This window comes from Camarhynchus parvulus, chromosome 8 (assembly GCF_901933205.1).
Source record: "Camarhynchus parvulus chromosome 8, STF_HiC, whole genome shotgun sequence".
Lineage (NCBI taxonomy): Eukaryota > Metazoa > Chordata > Aves > Passeriformes > Thraupidae > Camarhynchus > Camarhynchus parvulus.
The window spans coordinates 25864458-25888041 of NC_044578.1; the positions used below are offsets into that span (position 1 = coordinate 25864458).

General features: G+C 37.9%; 1 protein-coding gene across 3 annotated transcripts in view; it reads left to right on the forward strand.

Annotated features, from left to right (window-relative positions):
* RABGAP1L (RAB GTPase activating protein 1 like) overlaps positions 1 to 23584 on the forward strand; it is a 226037-nt gene that overhangs the window by 20682 nt on the left and 181771 nt on the right. For all 3 annotated transcript variants that reach the window (XM_030953933.1, XM_030953935.1, XM_030953934.1), the window contains 9 exons: positions 6 to 195; positions 1546 to 1756; positions 3662 to 3836; positions 4691 to 4851; positions 5319 to 5429; positions 9090 to 9156; positions 10450 to 10552; positions 11463 to 11629; positions 15721 to 15865. In XM_030953933.1, the coding sequence (XP_030809793.1) occupies positions 6 to 195; positions 1546 to 1756; positions 3662 to 3836; positions 4691 to 4851; positions 5319 to 5429; positions 9090 to 9156; positions 10450 to 10552; positions 11463 to 11629; positions 15721 to 15865 (1330 nt within the window). The remainder of the gene's footprint in view (positions 1 to 5; positions 196 to 1545; positions 1757 to 3661; positions 3837 to 4690; positions 4852 to 5318; positions 5430 to 9089; positions 9157 to 10449; positions 10553 to 11462; positions 11630 to 15720; positions 15866 to 23584) is intronic.

The following is a 23584-nucleotide window of genomic DNA, read 5'->3' on the forward strand; positions in this document are numbered from 1 at the left end:
TACAGGTATTTTCAGATGGAGATGAGGAGCTGGAGAAGGCAATGGAAGAGATCCTGCGGGATTCTGAGAAGGACCAGTATGTCACTGCACTCCCAGAAGGATTCAGTGATGGCAGTGGCCAGGCAGCTGCAGATGGGTCGGCAGGACAAACACCCCAGCCAGCTTTGCAGCTTGTTTTAGACCCTTCTGCTACAGGTATTGCCTGAGTGCCTTCCCCCTTCATCACACATGGCAGGATTTTTCTTTGTGCAGTTTCAAGTTAACCCTAAGATAAAGCTTTCCAGAGCTTCATTCCAAAATTATATTGGAGGATAACTGGGGGCCTCCTCTTATTTTTAGTTGAAGATTATAGATAAGAATAGATTATCATCAGATTGATACCTTGAGCTGCTCTGCTTTGGTCAGGATAATGTTCATTTTTCCTTTAGCCAAGGATTAGTTGGGACTAAGGATTCTGTGAGTTGCTGAGTGGGTGATAATTGAGGTGAATCTGCTGCTGCTGAAGCTCAAGAAGTTTCAGGACAGTGTTCACGGATAGTGCTACCTGCAAATGAAATACACCCTGAGCAAACTGATTGAACTGGCCATCTCTGGTGCAGTAAGGCTAGCTTAGGATTTGATATTTGCTAGGAGTGATTCTGGTACTTTCCTGATGTATAAAGTTTTCATGAAAAGGGGAAGACTGAAAGCTTTTAATGTAAACTATATTGTATATATTTTAAGTAAAATACATTGTAGCTTCTTTAGATACATATAGAAAACCTGCAATATAAAAATACATGTATTTTGTTACATATATTAGGGATACAATGCTGTGGTCATTTTTTTGTGCTTTAAACTAGAATTCTTTTTACGTCAATAGCATGCAGGGCACTTCTGTGGTATTCTATCAGCTAATTCCCATAGTATCTGTTGGGAATAAAAGAAATAGTTTATATGAAATGGAAACACCTTTCTCTTAATTACATGCCTGCTGTATTTCTGAGACACTTACCTTACTGTTTTCCTGTTTGACATTCTTCAAACAAAACCCAGCCCTTAGCAAGCATGAACAAAGAAATATTTGTAGATTTGTTTCTCTTGCCCCACTCCAGCCCTAACAGGAATAATTTAGTTTTGCAGCCTTCATGATTCTAAATATTATGGCATTATCAGCTCTAGTAATAAGAAATAGAAGTAACAGGACACACAGGGGGTTGAGCCTAGGTGATCTTCAAGATCTATTCCAGCCCCTTAATGTTCTATGGTTCTGTGATTCTGAGACTGCTTAGAAGGATTCAGAATGTCTGTGCTGTGTTCCTGTGGTGCTAAAGAGAACCAAAATGCAGTTTGTCCCCATGCCACCCTTGGAAACATGAATTAGATTAGAACAGACTTCACAGTAATATTAAGCTGTCAAATGGATTTCCTGCTATTGGAGTTGAACTGTCTGCTCTCATGTCCTTTTCTGGAAAATGTAGGAGATTTGGCTGTGGAACTCATTGGAGAGAAAGAATGTGTGGAAATAAAAGCAAATGGCTAAAGAAGTGTTTTCTTCATTTCCAGAAATCTCTGCACCAAGGCCATCTTCTCCCAGTGAGCCCCTGGAAGAGGACAGTGTGCTGTTTAACAAACTGACTTATTTGGGTTGTACAAAGGTGTCAGCCCCACGGAATGAACCAGAAGCTCTGCATGCCATGGCAAACATGAAGTCCTCAAGTCAAACCCCTTTACCTGTAACACTCTATGTCCCAAACATTCCAGAAGGCTCTGTAAGGTAACACCACAAGAGTTCATTTGTTGCTTAAGCAGACACATAGAAGTGGTTTCTCACTTTGTTACTCGCATAGGGGAATAGAATTGTTGGATTTGTGCCTGAGGTTCTTGCTGAAGACACTTAATTTTGAGAAATACCTCTGAAGCAGCAAAATTTGTGCTCAGATTTACAATGCAGTGCATGTCTGATGTACCAGCTACCACAGTGTCAACAAAAATATCTCTTTCTACCTTAATATCTGTTCAAATATGATAATGAGAGATACTGGAAAGGGAGAGCTGGTAATACCTGTGCTCTCCTGACCTTCCTAGTCTGTCAATGCCTCCAAAAGTCTACATCTTGCAGGAGTCCTTCTGGCCTTGGGTTTGCTGCAGAAGTGTCAGTTTAGACTCCCCCATCTGTGTTTCAGAGTTGAGGTGCCAGTCTGTTTCCAGCCATTGCTGTGCAGAAGCCAGCTCTGACCCATGTCTGCCTCATGATGGCAGTGCTGACAGTCTCCAGATACTAGAAAATATTTACTTTCCCCATGTGAGAAGGATCTTTTAATTAGTGATGAGGGAGTCAAAGGTTCTTGATCAGGATGCACCTGTAGCATTTTTGCATCCAGAAGTAGGGAGCATCTCAATATCCAAGATGTTTATTTTTAAGCTCTGATACCAAGGTATCCGAAGGATATGATTAGATTTCCTTCCTTGCCTGAGCTGTGTTTATGTATTGACTATCTTCTTGTGGAGGAAGAGAAGAATCTTCAAGAATCTGTATTATTTTCTTCCATTTTTTTCTTTGAACCCAGTTTGAGTTTAATTTGACACCAGAAAATATTGTATTTCTGTACTTCTACAATGGCAACAGTCACCCTTACACAAGACGTAAGGTGTTCTGTGCCTGTTTTTTGTACTCACTGTAGCCAGATGTTCAGGAGAGATGTTTTGCAAGTGAAACATCAGGTTCCTTTGATCTTTAATTTCAGAGGAGATCAGTAATTATGGGACTGCCTAAAAACCTGCACAGAACTGAAATGTTGAATGTGACATAACACATTGCATCAAAGCTTAGGTGATACTAGTGCTGGCTTTGAGGAGTGTTCATACCTGGTGTCTGAAAACTGGAACCTCATAGGACAAGTAACGTCCCACCAAAATTACAGTGTGCTGAATCCTCCCAGGCCTCTTATTCCCTTTAGGTTAGTCCTATATTTTTATTGTTACAGACTTGGGATTTTAGGTGACTAATTTTTATTGGTCCTTGATCTGAATGTACATATGTACAAGTAGTGAGAATATAGAGGAGAACGTTTGTTATTCTCTAAAAGTCATTATCCACCAGTCTGTTCTGAAACACGGCTCCTGCTTTTAAGTTTCTGAAATATTCTTTGGGTTCTGTGTTTGAGAGTATTTTAAAATTTTGGGTGAAGTCTTAGGTCTGTGCTAAATATTCACCTGAATGTGGCAGCGTTTGCTGAGCTGTGGTGGTGTTGTTTGCTAAGTCCTGTTGATTGTGAAATCATTTTCATAATGATTTTTTAAACAGATATTTAAATTCCTTTTTAATGTTGCATTTTCTTTGTATACAAATCACATTTTTAGGGTTGGCTCTGGTTTCTAAGTTTCTTCTTTTGTATTTTTCACAAGCAATGGCCATTGTTTACTGTCTGATCTAGAGGTACTGTATTTGTCTGTATTATGGCATATAAAAGAAACTAAGTCAGTGTTACAACCAGAAACATTTACACATTTAATTTGTAAAGCATGACATTTCTGTTCCTGCTGCCCATCTCATCTACTTGAATTTAGCAGTAATTAGAGTTTAGATTCTTATTTATCTAATTACAGAAAAGCCTTTTAGGTAGGCCTGTCTGTTTTACTGACCTGTTCCTTTGATCTTCCCTGTTCCTTTTCTTGCCAGAATAATTAATCAATTGAGCAATTTGGAGATAGCCTCGTTTCCCATCTATAAGGTGTTGTTTTGTGTGAGGGGACAAAACGGGACTTCAGAGAGTGACTGCTTTGCATTTACTGAGAGCAGCTGTGGGACAGAAGAGTTCCAGATCCATGTCTTCTCCTGTGAGATTAAAGAAGCTGTAAGTATTCTGTGGTGTGCAGTGACTGGGGAAAAGGATACAAGGGTTTGAAGAGGTCATTCCCAATGTGGAAATTATATATAGTGCCTTGAAAAATGTGTTAGCACATATGAATGAGTTTTGTAGAATGTGAAGCTAGTCATACATTAATTATTATAATTTTAATAATATAATATTACATATATTATACACATTATATAATATAATACATATTATAATTATGTAATAATACATATATTGGTATAATTTTAAGTTTTTGCTTTTAGTATTTCAACAAAATTCTGAAGTACACTATAATGGGAAGATCTGGAAAGCCTCATTTGGGGCTTTTGCAGGCCTCATTTGGCTATGTTTGATACTGGAGTTGCATTGTATACCTTTGGAATTAAAAAGAACCATGTTACAGTACTCTCCCCTAGGTATTTTAGGAAGGACTATGTAATGATCTGGGAGAAAAGGTCTTTTTAAGGTGGAAAAAGAGGCTGAAAAAGAAAAAATTCCTTGGGTTTTGACATCTGTCAGGGCAAGCTGTATGTTATGTTGCTAAAACACAACTTGAAAAGTACATTATGCAGGTCCTCTAATGAGCTGCATTCCTAATCTCTAATCTAATTTATATTAACTCACTGAGCATGACACGAGCAGGGAACGTATCAGGAATGGAAATAGGAGAGGTTGCTACTGAAATGGCTTGGTTGCTAAACACATGATGTTGAGTTATTTGTGGTACATAACAGCATGATTTGTGTTCAGTATAAGAGGCAAGTGATTTTTGACCTTCAAAAACCCTTCACCATGCCTCATTAAAAGCACCTTTATTTTTGATCAATATGAATGATTTTGCTTTTCTGCAGGTCAGCCGAATTTTGTATAGTTTCTCCACAGCATTCAAGCGTTCTTCCAAACAAGCATCTGATCACGTGAAGGACTTTGTTCTTCCCACACCAGACAGTGATGTGTACACTTTCAGTGTCTCCTTAGAAGTCAAAGAAGATGATGGAAAAGGAAATTTTAGGTAATCGGAATGGAAAGGAAAAAGCAGAAATCTCTTTGGAAAAAGCACACAGCTGCTTTCCACACACACAGCTACTGTGTTGCAACAAAATTCATTTGACCTCTTTTCATGAGCAGAAATGCTGTAAATAGGAAGCTGCTCTTTTGATGGTACAATTTTCTTCTCTGTATTTTTTCTGTAAAAAGATAAAACTTCAAGATACCTTCTTCAAGTGAATTTCTTTTCACTGCATCATTTCTTTTAGGGATGCTCAGTGGATGCCTGTGCAAATGGAAAAGATAGTAAGAAGTCTTTTAAAAACTTTAATCAAACTAAGTTTCTTGTGTAAATACAGTCTAGTGGTTTCTTCTGATTTTTAAAAATCTATTGAATTTTGAATTAATTTAAAGTTTAGGAAAGCTTAAACTCTTTTCTGTATTTAACAATTCGTGTTCTATACCTGCTGAAGGATGTTTTTATTCTTTTAGCCCTGTGCCAAAGGACAGAGATAAATTGTACTTCAAGCTTAAACAGGGAATTGAGAAGAAAGTGGTGATCACAGTTCAGCAACTTTCCAACAAAGAACTGGCCATTGAAAGGTAAAAATCTTAGAAAAATGATGAAGGTTATATTTTTGAAAGAATGGTATTTAATGCAGCTTTCTCTGACTTAGCAAGTTATGTGATAGAAAAAAATGTACTAATAACACAAAGTATGATTGCACAACAGAATTAATGCCACCAGATGGCAATCTTAGCAAAAGAGTAACAATGGGAGAATTTGGTTGTAGTAAAAAGGAAATTCAAGATAACAGGAGAATCAAGAAAACCTGCCCCCCAACCCTCCCAAAACCTTAGTGATCTCTTGACTTGGTTTCAAGCTTTTACTTTAGAATGGAAGCTAAAGTTTTAGACAAGGAATATGCAGTAAAAATTTTTGTCGTTGTTTTTGTGTTGTAAAATTAGGCTTTTGCTACTCATTGACTTTAAAAAAATCTATTTTCAGTGTAATTTGAATTTAAACTGTTTTGCCTTCAGGATTCAGTTAATGGGGCATTTATGAATAGCATTTGATTATTTATTTTCTCCCCAGTGTAAAACTATCTTTCTTAGAAATTAGCTTTTATTTTGGTAGTGTTTAGAATATTCAATTGAGGGTGTTATTTTTATGACCACAAGCTTTGTTGTGTAAAAGTTATTTAATTGAAATTACATACACAGGCTTGTAAGTCTTTTTATGCACTTACCCCCAATAAGATTAAAATTCAAAACTGATGAAAGATGGATGCAGGTTACATCAGACTAAGCTTCTGAGCAATTGAATGTGTCTTCAAAAGTATTCTAAGTGGAAATTACAATGCAAAAAAATATTTGTGAAGAAATTTTGTCCCTGGTTTACAGATTTCAAAAATCTTTTGTCATGGTTTCAGGAGATTAAACTTGGCTGCTGCTGAGAGAAAGTGCTTCCTCCTGGTGTTCAGACAGAGCCTGGGGCTGGGTCAGGGTGATGCAGAAAGTTACTCTCATGCATTACTTTGGCCCTTCCTGCTCTTGTGCCCTGTTTGACCTGGGCTTTGCCAGTTTTTATTTGGATCAAAGCCGCTGAAGAGATGGTGTTCATTTCTGAGTCATGTGTGGCACTACATAGCTTCAGTCCCACCATGGGGGATATCAAGTCTCAGTTGTTTATAGGATTCAGGAAGAAAATTCTGGGTAATGGTCAGGGGCTTTAAGGAAGCTGTTTTTAAGAGTGAAGTAGCCCTTCATTCTCAGAGATGGAAGGATTTACACTCTTTTCAGTACAGTGATGTTTAGGTGTAGTTTGCTACTAGTCATTGCTGTGAGTGAATCCTGAGTTACGTAGGTATACCTTAGGTTAAAGTCTAGGCTGATATCCTTAGAATTGCATTACAAAATATTGGTTGGTTTCTCATTAGTAATGGTTCACTGAATACCAGAAGGGTTTGGGTTGGAAGGGACCTTAAAGACCACTCTGCTGTCATGGGCAGGGATACCTTCCACTCGACCAGATTGCTTCAAGCCCTGTCCAGCCTGGCCCTGAACACTTCCAGAGATGGAGTAACCACAGCTTCTCTGGGCAGCCTTGGCAGGGCCTCACCACGCTCACAGGGAAGAATTTATTCCTACTATTTGATGTAATCCTGCCCTCTGACAGTGTGAAGCCATCCCCTTTTGTCCTGTCACAGTGTTAACTTAATACTATCAGTTTTATCCACGGGTAGCATTTGTATTTTTATAAATTAAAATATATGTTGTGAATAACAATTACAGTTCTTTTTTTAAATTTTCCTGCTGGTCTAGAAAGTAATGGAGTATGTGCAGTTGCACAGAGCTGCTTGGTAGCCACCTTTAAGTGCAGAAATCCAGCAAGTCTGAAGTGAGACCCACAATCTGTGCAGGTCATTTTAAATCCTGGATGTGTGGTTGAGCCCCCTCATGTCAGAGGCTGAATGTGCTGATAACTGTTTCTGTAAAATCCATCTTCTGCAAGTGAGGGTTCTGACCTGGCTTGAACTGATTTTCCTCTTTGAAATAAGAGGAAAGAGAAGCCCTGACTCTTCTTGCAGCAGGATGCTGCTAGGCATCATAAGTGTGCTTCTGTGAGAGGCAGGGGTTACTTGTTCCTGACTCCCACTATTTTGGAAACATACTCCCCAAAAATTTTGGCTGTCACACATCAGAACTTGTGTACATCTGGGTGATGCACAGCAGGAGCAGCATCTGAGAGCTGTTGTCTTTGAAAGGCACAAATATTTGGCCTTCTTCTGCATCTTGGCCTTACATTTCTCTGTAGCAGCTGTGGCAGGAGCTGGTGATCCCCTACTACTATCAGTTGTAGCTCTCTCAGAGCTATTTCTGCCCCAGGAACAACAAGTAGTAGTGATGCTGTTGGGTTCTGCCCAGTTTATTTAGTCTCTCAGAGAACCTGGTTTGTGTGGCTAAATCCAAATCCTGGATCTGAGCTGGTTGGGGTGCTTTTCATGGCACTGGATTGTGGATGTAGATAAATCGAAATCCTTGTCTACTGGTTTATTTACCACTTAGATTTTTGTGATTGTAGTAGTGAAAGAGTGTGGAGAATGGAGAATACTATTGTGGATGTTAAGTGTAATGAGATGAAAAATAAAAACCCTATACCCCTAATGTAATAGGAGAAAGCTAGGTGGGGTAGTGATTGCATATCTTGACACTTCTACAGTTCATAGTATTATTAAAATTTTAGTTGCTGGTGTTCATATGTCCAAGCAGTATTGTTCAGCATATTACTTAGTTCTAAAAATCAGTGAGAAAAAGCAGTTTGGTTATCAGAGAACCAAACAGAATAAAAATTCTTCCAACAAAACCCTCTGAATTACAAGCCAAATTTTCCATAGTATTGCAAATAGCAATTACTTTCAGTTTTTTTCTCTTTTTCATTTGAGATCTAAGGTTTTTCAAAAACCTCTGCAAGACAGCTTGCTGTTTGTTGCACATACATAATTCTGTTTGGTGTTTTTATTCATAATGGAGTATGTTCATAATGGAGAGAAAGATATGGATGATTTGCAGAGACCTCAAGCCTGGATTTGTGCCTTCAGTAGTCAGGAAGTTTGAAAATATGAATGTCTGAGGAAATTTTTTGGGTTTTTTTTCTTCCTCTTAAGAATATCAAGAGCATTTTTCTTGTAAAATGATTTGACTGGAATTCAAGGCCCTGTATATCACACAAATTCAGATTAAAAAAAATGAAGAATGAAGTCTTAAAATTGAGCAAATTGTTGTTTCTTGGTGGTTTTTTTTAAGGATCTATGATGCTATGTGATTTTTTGCACCAGTGCTATTGTGAATAATAGAATGAATGAATTTTTTCCTATGATTGCATGAGAACAATTTTTAAAATGAGCTGGGGAGAAGCTGAATTTTTTCCTGCCAGTTTCCATCACTAATGTGTAGGAATTATTGGTATCTTTGAACTCATTATTATAAATGGTCTTTAGGAACAGTTGAGTTTTCACTCAAGGCCAGATGCTAGTTTCTGCCATCTTCATTCTGGGAAATAATTTCATTGTTTTTTCTGTAACATGTGTTGTGTTGTTTCCTGAGCGTTGCCATAACAATAACAAACAATTCTCTGAAAGGTACTCTTAAAATTAGAAGCAGTAGGTGGCTGTCCGTTATGTTCAAGCAAAGATTCTTGTATTGTGAAAAGCTAATATATGTCTTTCTTTTCCTTTTTTTTGTTTTAAATAACCTTCACAGGTGCTTTGGGATGTTGCTAAGCCCTGGACGAAATGTGAAGAACAGTGACATGCATTTACTAGACATGGTAATACTTAGCTCTAAAAACTGTTAAATAAGATAAGGTGATTGGAAAAAAGGAAAAAACCCACAAACTCCAGCAAAATGAGCTTTTAATGTCTTTTGCTTTCTTTTTTTTGTTTCTTAAATCATGGGATTTGATGTCTACAGTCATAAGATGGAGAAATCATTTTGATGCACACATCAAAACCTGTGGCACCTGGTTTTTGTTCAATTAGTGAAGCAGAGATTAGGTTGTTACAAATAACTGAGCTTTCTGTATTGTGTTAAGCATGTTCCCTAAAAATTTAGAGCAAATAATGCTTTCATATTTGGATGGGAAGTGCTCTTATTTTCCCAAGGGGCTGAAAACTTAGTCTTTGTTTCCTTCATTTGATTTTAAGTTCTTGCCCAGAGTTTGAAGTATTCGCTTGTCTTCTACAATATTCTATTTCTTAGAGTTGTGTCTGAAAGAACTGCAAAACAATGTGATCCTTTCTGTGATAATACCAATTTACTTTCTCTCTGTGGATAATACAACCATTTTCAAGTTATGAAGTGCTAGAGTGACCTGGTTTAGGGCAAATTTGGGAGAGTTAAACCCATCAGACCTTTTGTGGTTTTATAGTTGTCCCAGTTTTGCCTAGTTCATTTCTCAGTTCATGCTGCTGGTTCTATTTATCAGTGTTTAGTTCTCTTGTCAGTCTCATTTATAGGCCTGATTGTATTTACCAGCTCTTTTTTTTTCCTGGTTTTATTTGCTGAAATCAGTTCTGATTTTTCCCTTTTTTATTTGATTATAAAACTGAATTAATTAGAATGAGTTTTGGAGTGTTGTTGTTCCTATAAATCTATACAACACCTTTTTACTGTATTTTAATTCCTGTGTTTACTCCAGCTTGAATTCTATTTACGTTCACATTCCAAGTACATTTAACTGCTGGATTTCTTGACTGTGTTGGTTTATTTCTTGACTGTGTTGGTTTATTTCTTGACTGTAGCACAGAAATAGGCATTTGTGATTTCCTTTCAACCTCCTTTCTCCGTATTTAAATCTGGAGACCTCAGTCACTCATCCTTTACTGAGTTGCAAGAGAGGGCACATCAGTCCTTTTGTCTATAGAGGCTGCAAACAGGCCTGTGTGATCCATAGGGTCTGTTCCAGAAAACTTCAGGAAGGATCTACTTGGCTCATACTAGTAGTAGTTCATTCCATTAATTCATTCTCTTTAAGGTTCCTAGAACTGTTTCTCATCCCCATGTCCCTCTCTTTGATCTCAAACCACGACTGTAATACAATCCTGTCTGATTTTATTTTTAGGAATCCATGGGAAAGAGTTCTGATGGGAAGGCTTATGTCATTACTGGAATGTGGAATCCTAATGCACCCATGTTTCTAGTACTTAATGAGGAAACTCCAAAAGGTAGTGGAACCTAGTCAGTGTTTACCCAGCAGGGGTTTTTGGTGTGTGCACTTTCTGTTGGCAATCACGGTGCATGTGTAAGTCCATGAAACATTATGTTCCAAGAGTCCATTGCAAGGAATTTCTCTGTATAAACGTGCCCAGCACAGAGTGGTGAATAACTGTTCACAGAACAGTGTGTGGTGGTGATTGGAGATGTTACATTAGTGTTTGGGGCTGATGTGCCTGTCACTGGTTATTGGGATTTTTGCTTCTAAGCATTTGCAAATTGTATTCAGCAAAGCAGTATGAATAGCAGGCATTGGGGTTCTCCTCCTCCTAGTTGTGAGCTGATTACAAATTTCATCCCCTGCATCTTGGGGCAGCTGGCAATGATGCATTCAAGTGCTTGATTGTATAGCTGAGTTTCTTATTGCTGGAATTTACATTCTCTGATGGGATTAAAAAACTTGGAATGTAAGTCTGGAATTTATTTCCTGTCCTGAGGCAGAGCTCAGGTCATTTGCTTAAAGGCATATCCAAGTACCTACAGCCAGTGTCACTGTTCATGCTGGTGGATTTTCACACCACATTATTTCTAGTAGCATCTAACAGAACTCCTTACACTTCACTGTGTGACCTTATCCTCTACATGCTCCTTTTGTTTGATGAGGTTTGTGTACTTCAGTGGTGTTTTTCTTTGCATGATGTCTTGGCCCCATCTTTAAAACAAGGTGTAATATCTTTGGTTTTGAAGTTATCAGATGGTTAATGCAAACTTTGATTCTGTGCAACAGGCATGGAGTGCATAGAACTCGGGCAAATAAAACAGGTGCAATAGAATCATTAATGGAACAAAAAGGATTTTCAATTTGAACAAGGATTTTACAGATTTGAGCTGTGCCTAGTTTTTCTCATGTCTGTGTTTCAGATAAGCGTGTGTTCATGACTGTGGCTGTGGACATGGTTGTCACTGAGGTGGTGGAGCCAGTCAGGTTCCTGCTGGAGACCGTGGTGCGTGTGTACCCTGCCAACGAACGCTTCTGGTACTTCAGCAGGAAAACCTTCACAGAAACTTTCTACATGAAGCTAAAACAGGTAGTGCCTTTGTTTTTTTTTAATTTAGAACATTTGTCTCATGTCACTGACATATTTTCTGAAAAGTACCTTTGCCAGGGTTTTTCTCCTGAGGAACTGAGAGGCCTCAGAAACAAAATGTAAACAATAATTATCTGCTGCTCTGGAATGTGGCAGGTGCATCTTTGATTGGTCTCATGTGAATTGTTTCTACTTCATGACCAGTCAGGGTCCAGCTGTGTCAGACTCTCTGGTCAGTCACAAGATTTTATTATCATTCTTTTCTAGCCTTCTGATGTCTCCTTTCTCTTTCTTTAGTGTAGTTTTAGTAATCATATTCTTTTAATATAATATAGATCATAAAATAATAAATCAGCCTTCTGAAACATGGAGTCAAGATTCTCATCTTTTCCCTCATCCTGGGGACCCTCAAACACTACCACAGTCTCATATGTCCTAATTTGGCCTTTATAAAAGTTAGTATGGCACCTGCTCCTCAGCAGCTTGTTTCTTTGAACTGTTTATTTCAGGGATGCTCTAATGCATAAGGATTAAGTAGCATGTGTATGGGTTCAGTGCTTTTGTGTCATGGTTTAACCCCATCTAGCAAGGCCCACACAGCCACTTGCTCACTCCCCCATGGTGGGATGGAGGAGAGAATCAGCAGAGTAGAAGTGAGAAAACTTGTGGGTTGAGATGGAGACAGTTCAGTAGGGAAAGCAAAAGCCATGTGCTCAAGCAAAGCAACACAGGGAATTCATTCACCACTTCCCATGGGCAGGCAGGTGCTCAGCCATCCCCTGGGGAAATGTGTAACACTGGCTTGGGAAGACAGATGCCATCATTCCAAACATCACCCCTTCTTCCTGTTTTCCCTCACTTTACATGGCAGGCATGATGCCATATGGTCTGGAGCATCCCTTGGGTCAGTTTGGGTTAGCTGTGCTGGCTGTGTCCCCACCCAGCTTTCTGTGCACCTCAAGCCCTTTTGCTGGTGGGATGGCCCTGACTGTGTCAGCAGCTGCTGGGCAGGAGCTGAAATTCCCCTGTGTTATCAACACTGTTTCCAGCAGAAGCCCAAAGCAGCCACTGTGAAGGAAATAACTCTAACCCAGCACACTTCATAAACTGAATTGCAATGAGTTGTAAGTCATTGTTTTGTGGGCTTAAATTATTTTGAACCTGCCTGTTGAATTCTCTTTAATTCTCTACAATCTCTAAAGCAAATCCACTTGACTGGTAGAATTGGGCAATGGCTCTATAATTGTTCATTGTAAAATCCAAGGGCTGCTGACATTTACAATATGAGGGCAGATGGTTGTAAGAATGTGGCCTGTTAAAGACAAAGGTGATGATGCTGAGGTGTAAGAGAGTGAGGCTGTTATGATTGGAGCTCAAGTCCCTTCTGGTTTTGGCATTGGCTGAGGTACAAGAGCTACATCTGCGCATAGAATGATGTGCAGCTGCATCCTCCTGCAGCCACTGCTCACCTGCTTTCTCCAAAGACTTATGTCTTGGTATTGCCTCCAAAAGTGAAGAGCAGAGGCCAGGTTGCACCACTGTTCCAATGCCCACAGTACATGATCTTTGACTAACGGAACCAAAGAGCAGTGTTTTAATTTTACAGAGCTTAATGGGACTATTTCAGTTGCCATCTTTTTGTGGAGCACAGCAATAGGTCTGAAAAAAACCAAGCTGTGTTGATGTTACATGGGAAAATTGCTGCTGTGTTTAACACTTAGGGAGTAAATAAATCTCAAGCAATGTTGTTTCTGTATTTCTTCTACAGATTAGCATAGCAACTTGGAATTTAAGGAAATCTAAGAAAGCTGACTGTTACATGCAAATAAGAATATCTACATTTTGACATTAAAGAAAATACATTTAAAAGTATTCTGTTCTCAGCTGTTTGATACTTATCTCTTATCAGTTCAGCTTGCCTTTTAAATCACTTGCAACTGTACCATTTTTAATTAAGTAATACGGGTGCTTTCTTTTTCTCACCCCTTATAATGTGACAAACATACACATGCCTCTCTTCCCTGAAGAAACACGTGCATTGCTTCCTGCTGCAAAATTAAGAGTCTGTTTTGCAGATCTTTGAAAAAGGAATATTTTTAGTCCTAGTAATCCTTCTGCAAGATGAGGTCCTGATTGTGTTTGCCAGGATTTCTTTGGGTGACTTGATACAAATCTTTATTTCACCAATTCTCAGTTGCGTTGCAGTAGCTGCTCCTACCAACACCTTTGAAAGATCCTGTACCTCAGTGCACTGCTACTCCTTGGGAAATAAGTCTGCAGATGGCAGTGGGATCAGCCATTTGGGAACTTCCTGGGAAAGCAGTTGAGCATTAAGTAGATTGTAACAAAAATCATAACCCTTCTGAGGAAAGATTCAGGCACATTTAATAGTCTCAACTGAGATGGGTAAGGTGTGCTCAGGTATGACGAATGCTTAAAGCTGACAGAAATGCAGGTTAATGTGTAATTTAGGATTGTTCTTTCTAGCTGTTTTACTGTATTGCTCATGCACGTTTTCATTGTTAGAACATGGTCCTTGTAGTGGTGGGTTTGTGCTTCAAAGGAAACCAGTAGTAAAATTTTTTACACTTTATACAGGTGGCTCTTGCAGTTAACCAGAACATGCTGAAGATTTGTAATAATTTTAACATACAGCAAAACCCACAGTATCTCATGCCTTACTCTCTCAAAAATAAAAACTATAGATACCCATGCTTAATAACATTAGTGCTATCAATACTTGATTGATTTAACCAAGTACTTTGTAATTACTCAATAATGGTGTTATGTGAGAATAAAACAGGGATAATGGCTCTGATGTTATCCTACTTAATTTTTACAGAATTCAGGCTGTTTATGCCTACACCCCAAAATTCATTAGACTGGCTTCATGAGAAATTCAGGCAGCAAAACCGGCTGATAATTGGAGCCTCTGCTTTAAGGGAAGCAAGTCTCAATTATTAATCTAAAATAAATGAGGAGAGGTTTCTCACTATAAAATAACTTGCATTGTGTCAGTCCAAACAATCCCTGTTTAAGCTGCTCATCCGCATCATTTTACCAGCTGGTTGAAATTGCAAGTGTTGGTCAGTAGTTTGTGTATATCTCCTGTGCAGGTATTGTGGAGCCTTTCAACTTTATCATATTTGTTTTCCAAACAAGTTGAGGGTACTCTAACTGAAACTCTATTCTTTTCTGTGGCTAATTTGATGATTTTAGTATGTTCCAATAACTACCTTATTTTAATGGATTAGACAAAATGCACAAAGAAAAAAATAGTAAAACATTTTGGGCTGCTTCATTTAATACTGTCATTAGTTTGCAGTTATATACAATTCTCTAAAAATGTAGTAATCACTGCATGTCACTGAAAAATAACTGTGTTTATAACTGTAATTCAAAGGAAAACCATATCCTCTTTTTATTTTAAAACTTGCAACTGCTTAAACTGTAGTTAACTGACTTCTTTTTCATGAGAAAGTCAGAGAATTGCGGGGTGGTGTGGGTTCACAGGGACTTTCAAGATCATCTAGTTCCAGACCCCCTGCCATGGGGCTCCATTACATTTCTCATTGGAAGGAGTGTATTTTAAATTGTGTTCTGCTGAAGAAAGATACATTTTCTTGGTTTTTAGTGAGTAAAGGACTAAAAAGAGCTTTTCACAATTTAAGGCTTTTCAGAAGGGTGAGGTTTTGTTTTTTCTGTAGTCTCCTCTTTACCTACAAAAACAATCTTAGCATTACTTTTCCCCCCTCAGGCATTCAGTCCTGTTTCACTTACTCCAATATCTTTCCTCTTGTTCTCTCCCCTTTTTTTTAGCTGAGATTTCTCTTTGACTTAATCTCATTATAGCTGTTTAAATTGGCAAGTTTTTTAATCATTGTTCTGAACAATACTGAAAATGGTTGTTAAGAGGCAGCTTTGGAAATAATGCAGTTTTATTTGTGCTTTATACCTGTAAAACTGAGAGAAACAGAACTGTCAGATGCTGCCATCTATTTTTGCCAAGGCAAAGAAATCTGAAGCAGTCCTGACCAAACTATTGTCTAGCCTTATTTTTCAACCTAATAGATACCCATATTTTCATTTAGTCTGAAGGAAAAAGCCATACAAGTGCTGGAGATGCAATTTATGAAGTTGTCAGCCTGCAAAGAGAATCTGCCAGAGAGGAAGAATTAGTCACCCCAACAAGTGGAGGAGGGCCTATGTCATCCCTGGAGGATGAGGCAGAAGAAGGTAAGGATAAATGAGCACTCACAGTTTCCATGGATAGTATACTATTATATTTCTGCTGTTATTTTACTCAGTTAATTCTTAATACAACTGCTTTGGACAAAAAGATCACCACTATTTTTCTATTAGGAGTAATAGTATTTTTGCCAAGCCATTGTTTGGATGTCTTCAATAGCAGCAGCAGATGATGTGTGTCCATCTTTGTGTGCTTCCAAATGCATTGCTGAGGCACCTGTGCTCTGCCAGCAGGTTAGAAAATGCTTTTCAAAGGTGTTTTCTTCTGGTCAGAAGTCATTTGCCTTGAATGTGCTGTGCTACTGAAGAGGGTAGAATGAAATTAGACTTGAAATGGCAGGTTTTAAATGCCTGTTTTTAAAGAAAACAAAAATAAAAAAATCCCCAGCTCACATGGGGAATTTCCTCATCCCCTAACTGCTTAACATGTGATTTAGTTTCCCTCACTTATATCTAGGGTTTATTAAAATATCTCCTGGTTCGGTTGGGGATTGCTGCAGTTCATGGACCCACTGTATTTGCCTGCCCCTTCCAAAGCTAACATACCTCAGTGTATTTCCCACTGGTGGAATTTTTGGGTTTTTTTTCCTCCTGGTGGGTGGAGTTTTTTGTTTTGTTGTTTGTTTGAAGGCCCTTGGCCTTCTGTTGTCTCTTTGTGCTCTGAGGATTAGCCCATAACATTCAGAATAGGCTTTCCCTGTGCCATTTTTGATCTGAATGTCTGACCTACCAGGAATTGTGATTGTTTTACCAAGTTATTCTTCGGATCTCTGCCATTGTTCTGTCAATACTGTAAAAAGTCTCACTCACTACTGTGGAAAAGTTCTTCCTTGATTCTTTGTGATTGGTAAGTGTTAGATTTTGGTTTGTGCAATACGAGTCAGAACCCTGGGATTAACAGAGGCTGGAGCAGGCAGGCGTGGTTATTCTCACAAGCCAAACCCCTCCACATAGCCCAGGTGACACCAAGCTTGCAAAAACCCCACAGTCAGGTGCTCTTTGAGCTTTGATCTGATTCCTAAAAGGGAGGGGAATAGGCGCAGATCAGCAATGTCAGTCCCCCCTTTGTATCAGGTGCTACTTCTGAATAGTACAAATGCTATCTTCTCCAAAGGATTTCCTCTGTTTCATTGGTGTTTGGGATTGTTTCACTGGTCATAGCAAGAATTAGTTCAGATTTGGCCTTTGGAACTTGTGGATCAGTGTAGTGTAATTCAGCTGTTGGTGTTCTTTTCCTTCTGGATGTGCGAGTTGTAGAGCCAAATTAATCTGAGACTTGTTTGATAGGTTAGAGTTTAAAAAATCGAATATTTTTTTTTTCAATACGGCTGTTATTGGGAAGTATGCAGCTGTTCCAGAATGTGGTGAATGCAGCACAATTAGGAATAACATGGATACTGTCCTCTTGGTACCATTACAGAATGGCTTTATCTTATTGCAGAGAACAAGTATTCCAGTGGAGTGTGAACCTAAGTTAACTTTGGTTTAGTTCTCTAATGCTAGTTTCCATATTTTAAATGTAGATTACTTCCTAAGAGAAGACATTAAAAATATGATGTGCCTCTGTTCTCATGGAAACCACATTTAGAGTTCTGTGCTGAGAAGTTCTTTATCCTGGAGGATATGCAGGTTCAATGAGTCATTTGCAGTTTTTCTAAATAAATCTCTTCATTCTTTTTTTTTTTTTTTTCTTTTCAGGGTACTAATTATGATGATGGAAAAAAACCCCTTGAGTTTACAATGTCTTGTCTTGGCCTTGGAAGAAGGCTTTTTCCTTTTTTAATCTTAAATGTGATAGCTACCTGGCTATATAGGTTCTTTTTACTTTTCTCCTTTTTAATTTTTTTTTGCTTTTTCCTTATATGCCCACAGAATATTCTTAAATTGATTTCAAAAGCACTATACATTGCATTTTTCTTGTATAAGAATGCACTGTTTGATTCCTGTGTACTCTGCATGCCCACAGCTCGCTGGGATGTCTTGTGCCATGAGTATGTGAATAAAGATGGTCATAAAAAAGAAGGCATTTTCCAATATTCTTTTTGGTTTTGTTTTGATGAAAGGCCAAACATGGTACCTGCCAATAATGATTTTAAATAATCTCTATACTAAAGTTAGGCCTAATGTCTTTTAACAAGTGCTTGTTGAAAATGGAGCTCATACACTCTGTAAATAACATTCTTAGCTTTTGATATTTTTTTCTCACTTTAGCTTGATCTTTCATGTGAATAGCTATATAAAAAATTAGGACCTTTGCTAAGATTGTGCAATTGTTACTTAGAGATATTTCAACCTCACTTTTGTTTTTTAATTACTAATATTGTAATAGGTATTTTTGGCAATCCAATCACTTATGCTCCCTTGCTTTGGAGGTGATAATTGAAAAAATAGGTTTTAACAAGAGATTATTAAAATTAAGATGCAAAGTGCACTCCTTAATAAGAAGTTTTCTATTAAATTCTAAATATAATTTTAAAAATATTAAAATGAATAACGAGGAAGTTCTTACTCCTTTCTAGAAAAGTTTCAAATAAAGTAGATTTAAGTATCAGCTTTTATTAATATGCAGAGAAGTTCACTGTTAACCTTAAGCAGAACCTTGTAAGCAGGTGCAGAGTGCAGTTGGTTGAACTCCTTTTTCTCCTTTCTGGAGCATTAAGGAAGGAGAGAGCATGCCCAGAACTGATGGTGTGGATGCTGCAGTATTGAAAAAAGCAAAGCTCAGAGAGCATTTTATTGTAGTAGTGTTCTGCAGAGGATGAAGTGGCTGGCTGCACTTGTGAGCTTAAGGCTTGGGGGAAATAGCTTTCCAGCAGAAGCATTTAAAGGAGGATGTAGTCCCAGAAATAAATAACAAAGGAAAAAGGGATGAATAGTTTGGCTACTTTTAGCAGCAGCGCTTGCTCAGAACGTGTATGAAATTATGACCTTCCTTTTGGTCTAATGTTTGAATTATTAGGTTTTTTTAATGATACTTAACATTTCAGGAGAACACTAGATAACTCCATTTGAATTTCTTCTGGGGTCAGGATAAAGTTGGAAGGTTAAGGATGACTGTAAGCAGGAGAAGTTCTGTTCAAAACCAGAAAATACTCTTTAAGCTGATTGTTACAGAGTTGAAGCTACTTTTGCTGAAGCTTTCTGTGGTCCCAGGTGTCTGGTTAGGAGCTCTTGTTCCCATCTGTGAGTTGCTGCAGAGTAAGCACAGAATGTTTAGCAGATAACCTGAAACAGGTAAAAGATGACTTGCCTACCAAAAAGCTTCTAAACATGAGCGATGGGGTACTTCTGGAACACTCTCAAATGACTTCCAGAAACACAGAATTTCCATTTGTGGTTTGTTTGCCAAGGGAAAAAATAAACTAAAGGAAGTAAAACTTCCTACTCCTGTTAGCTGTCTGAACACTAAGAACAAAAAGAGACAATAGAAAAATGAACTTCAGGGGTGTGGAAGTTGAGTGTGGAGATGGTAGGATTTGACACTGAAAATAGACATGAAACAACAATGGACCACGAAAGTTTCGGAAAAACTCTGGAGGTGTTGTGCTGGTCACACAAAAAGGTGTGTGCAGGAGGGGAGAGGTGGGCAATGCTAAATGATCAGAGATGATCAGCCAGAGGAAGTCAAAATGTGTGTCAGGTGTTGTGGGAGGGTAGAGGCTTTTTCAGTACTCAGGAAGGCAAAGGAGTAGAGGAGGTGATGTTTTAGGAGTGAATAGAACTACTGAGTATTTAGTGATAAAATAGGGGTTATGATGTGAACAAATGAGGGTGATTGTGTGAGAAAAATTACATGGCTAGTGTTGAAATAGTCAACTCTGCATTTTGATCCAAATCTAAAATAGCTTTGTGTACCTCACAGGAACTGTTTGTTATATTAATCCAACACAGAGCAAAGTTGGGTCCTAAAGAAGATCAGTTAAATCTGTCTTGGAGTCTTTTTGCTATCTCCATAAAAATGAACTAGTATGTCACAAATCCTAAATTCATGAGGCCATTTGGCCAGTAGCTATCTCCAGACAAGAACTCTTTCTGCAGTTCCACAAGGGAAGAGTTTTAAAATACAGACACTACTAAGAATAGCATCCAAATGAAAAGAAAATATTCCTTACAAGCCTGATGTCATTTTATGGACTCTGACTGTAAAATAATCCAAAATGGATTATTTTCACACCTTGCAAGTTCACTTGTGTTATTAAAAATCATAAAATAAATGCACTCAGTTGACTTTCTGCAGCTATCATTGTGCTGCTAGGAGGAATGTGTTCATGTGATACTTTCCTTAATAAATATAAAAATACTGAGCGTGGAGGACTTATTTTTAATATGGTCTCAGTTGATAGTTACAATTGTATTTAGATTTGTTCATGCAAGTATGGCCTTTGTGTTACAAGGTGAGTATTTGAAATGATTTGAACTTGAAGCACTTCTGTGGGTTGCAGAAGTATTTACTGTATTTGCAAGGTTATCAATTAAAAGGAAAATTGGGCTTTTTTAAGGATTTTTTCTGTTGCAGGAAGTGGAACATACCCAAGGGGTGTGACTTACCCTGAGCTCTTTTATCCCTCTTTTCTTCTCCATTGTCCACTCCACACTCCTGCACAGTGTGTGTGGGAACACTCTGTGGCTAGGGAGGTTGTCTTTGATAAAATCTGCTCCTCGCACATCCTTTGTGAGGTTCAAGGCAAAACATAATTCCCTGATTCTGGCCTGTGGTTCATGAATGCTCCAGGGAATTCTGGTGATGCCTTTGGTTTATTTTTGCAGAATGATAGAAAAAGATATTTTGTAATAAAGGTAGGTTTCAGTTCTGTGGGATCATAGTGAATTCTGTTTCTTGGATCTCAGGCTTTTTGGTTTTTATAGCTTTCATAAAATCTCTTCAGATTGTGGTACAAAATAGATGCAAAATGAGTGTAAAGTGATGTTTTCATCTTGTCTGGAAGCAATTGCAGATTATTTTGAATAATTTGGATGCTTTATTTATTAGTGGTTGTCTTTCCTTGTCTATCTGTAATCAGTTTGAAAAAGGATTTGCAATCCTGCTGGCTTATTAGGAATTCCAGCTTCCTATTGCTAAAGGATCTTCTCAGGTTTTTCAGTCATCAATTTTGGGTGGCCTCAAGCTGCCACTGCTTAGATAATTGCACAATATCATGTAATTTAAAAATTAACCACTTTTGTAGAAAGATTATTAAAAAGACTGGTTTCAACCAACAGCTCCCCTAACCTCAGTGTGAGATTCTTTTTTTTAGCATTGATCATTAGCTTTCTGGTATTTTTTGAGTGTAAGTGCTGTCTAATCTAGGTGCCTGGCATACTGCCTTAAATGCCAGGCAACACATAACTTCTGAGTGTTTCTAACACTGATATATCTTTTTTCTCATTGATTATATCAAAGATGGGAGCAGATTCTAATCTACAAATTGATGAATTACTAATGCATTGCCCTAGAGTTGTGATAACACCTCCAGTTTTATTTCCTTGCCTGTTCTCTGAGATGTCAGGGATCAGACAGCACGGTACATGTGGAACATGTTTGTGTTTACAAGACTACCTCCACTGTGCAGCATTTAGTTGGCTTTGTCATCTGTGTGGGAGCAAAACTACTGAACTGAAGCAATAATTCTTCTGCACTTTCTTTTATTCAGCTTCAAGCATTTGTACATCAAATTTAGAGATGTCACGGTGGCTCAATTTTATGTGCAATACATGAGGGGAGGAGCATCTCTTGGATGCCCAGTTAAGGTTTATTTTTGGGACTTTTAAAAATAATTGTCATTTCATATGACAGTGATGCAGGGTCTGTGTTGAAAGTATATGACATAGAACAAAGTGTTTTAAAGGTAGGGCCATATCAGATGTATATGAGGATGTAAGAGAGGGTTTAAAATTCAGAATTTGTTGTATTAAGAAGAAAAAGGTCATTTTGGCTGTCCATTGCACACAACCAACAGGACAGTTGGTTGTATTTTGGGAGACTTTTGCTCAGTCTTTAACATGTGAAAACAGTGCATTATGGTGTGCAGTGAGGGAAAGGCAGAGGTCATCCAGCTGCATGCTGTGCCACCTTCTCTGTGTTTATCAAATACAGGGTTTGGGATTCAGATGTTGTGTTACATAAAGAAACAATTAGATTTGCAGCCTTTTGCAAGGTAGTCAAAATTTTGTGATTTGTCAGCTTTAGGTTTCACTTGAATGATTCTAAGTGAAAATAGTGTATCATATAATTCATAAAAAGGAATTAAAATTAAAATACTGGTTTTTTTCTATTACTGGTTTGCTTTTGGTGGAAGATTCTGTTACCTTTTTTTGTTTTGCTCTCTGTACATGTACTTCAGTAGGTGCCAAATTAATTTTTCAAGTTAGTTACGTAACTAACGTAAGCAGAAGGTTCTTGTGAGCAGAATTCAATGCAAGTTCAGATCCATTAATCTGTATTTTTTTGCTCTCGATTATTTCTCTTCCCCTAAATAAGAGATACTGAGGATTGTCATTTCATAAATCAGTTATTTGGAAGGCATTTGGAAATAATTCTGTGTCCATCAGAATATTTTGTAATGCACTAAAAGTTGGATGTTTCTGAAAATCTGCCTTATTTAATACAACAATGACTTTCGTGACTTAAATTTTGTTTCACTCTCATCCTCCCTGGCAGAACTATATGCTCTGTAATTCCCTGTTACCTTATAAATGAAAATTTGCTCATTTTGTGACTTTTCTCACGATGCTCTTTTATCTTGTATGTATGGAAAGGTTCCATGTCAGTAACACTATGCCTTGTGCTCTGATAATATGCTGCCAACTTCAGCTCCTCCTTCAGGTTTGTTCTTCTCTTACATAAAAATCAAACTGTTCATATTTGAATTATTCCAATTCTATTCCCACCTATCTTAGAGTCCTGATTTCCTTCTCCTTCAGACTGCTCTAGCTATATTATTTTTCAGTTCCACCTACTCTTTTTATTTCACATGTAACAGCTTCTAAATTAAAACACATTAAATATCCTTTTTCCTCCTTCACATCAGTGCTCAAATCTCACCTGTTCATTTTTAATCTGCTTTATTCATGCTTTTCTACACTTTGAGGTACTTCACTTATTTACTTCTATGTTCAGTGTCTCCAAAACAACTCTGTAGTTTTCCTCCTTGTTTCTATTTTTGTTAACTGAAAAAGGAGTTTGACTTCTGAGGTATTGACATATTTCAGATGAACTAGTAGAATTTCCTGAAGAACTTGAACCCTCAGAAAAGCTGCTCTATTGCTATATAATTGGTGTAAAATATGGATGAGGGGAGTGTTGTTTAAAGCTACATTTCAAAGTGTGATGCAAAAAAAAAGCCCACTGAAAAAAACAAGCATCATAAAACAACCAAACAAAAAAACCCTTTTATTGTAAAAGTGGGAAGATGAAAAATTAAATTCAAGCACATTAAATACCTCGATTTTTGTTGCTGTGAGTCCTTCACCAGAATTTATTTCCTCAAGCCAGAAATGGGAAAGCCAATAAACAAAGTTGAGTTAATCCCTGATGAGAAAGAGGAACCTCTTTGACTTTGCTCTGAGTTGGCTTCCCATAGTATTCTTTACAGTCTTTGCCTAACCTCTTAGTACTACTCTAGGTACTGGGGTTACCCTCTGAGCATGACCTCTGCTTGATACCCTGGACTATTAAAATAAGAGATGGGAAAGAGGCCAAAATTTTGT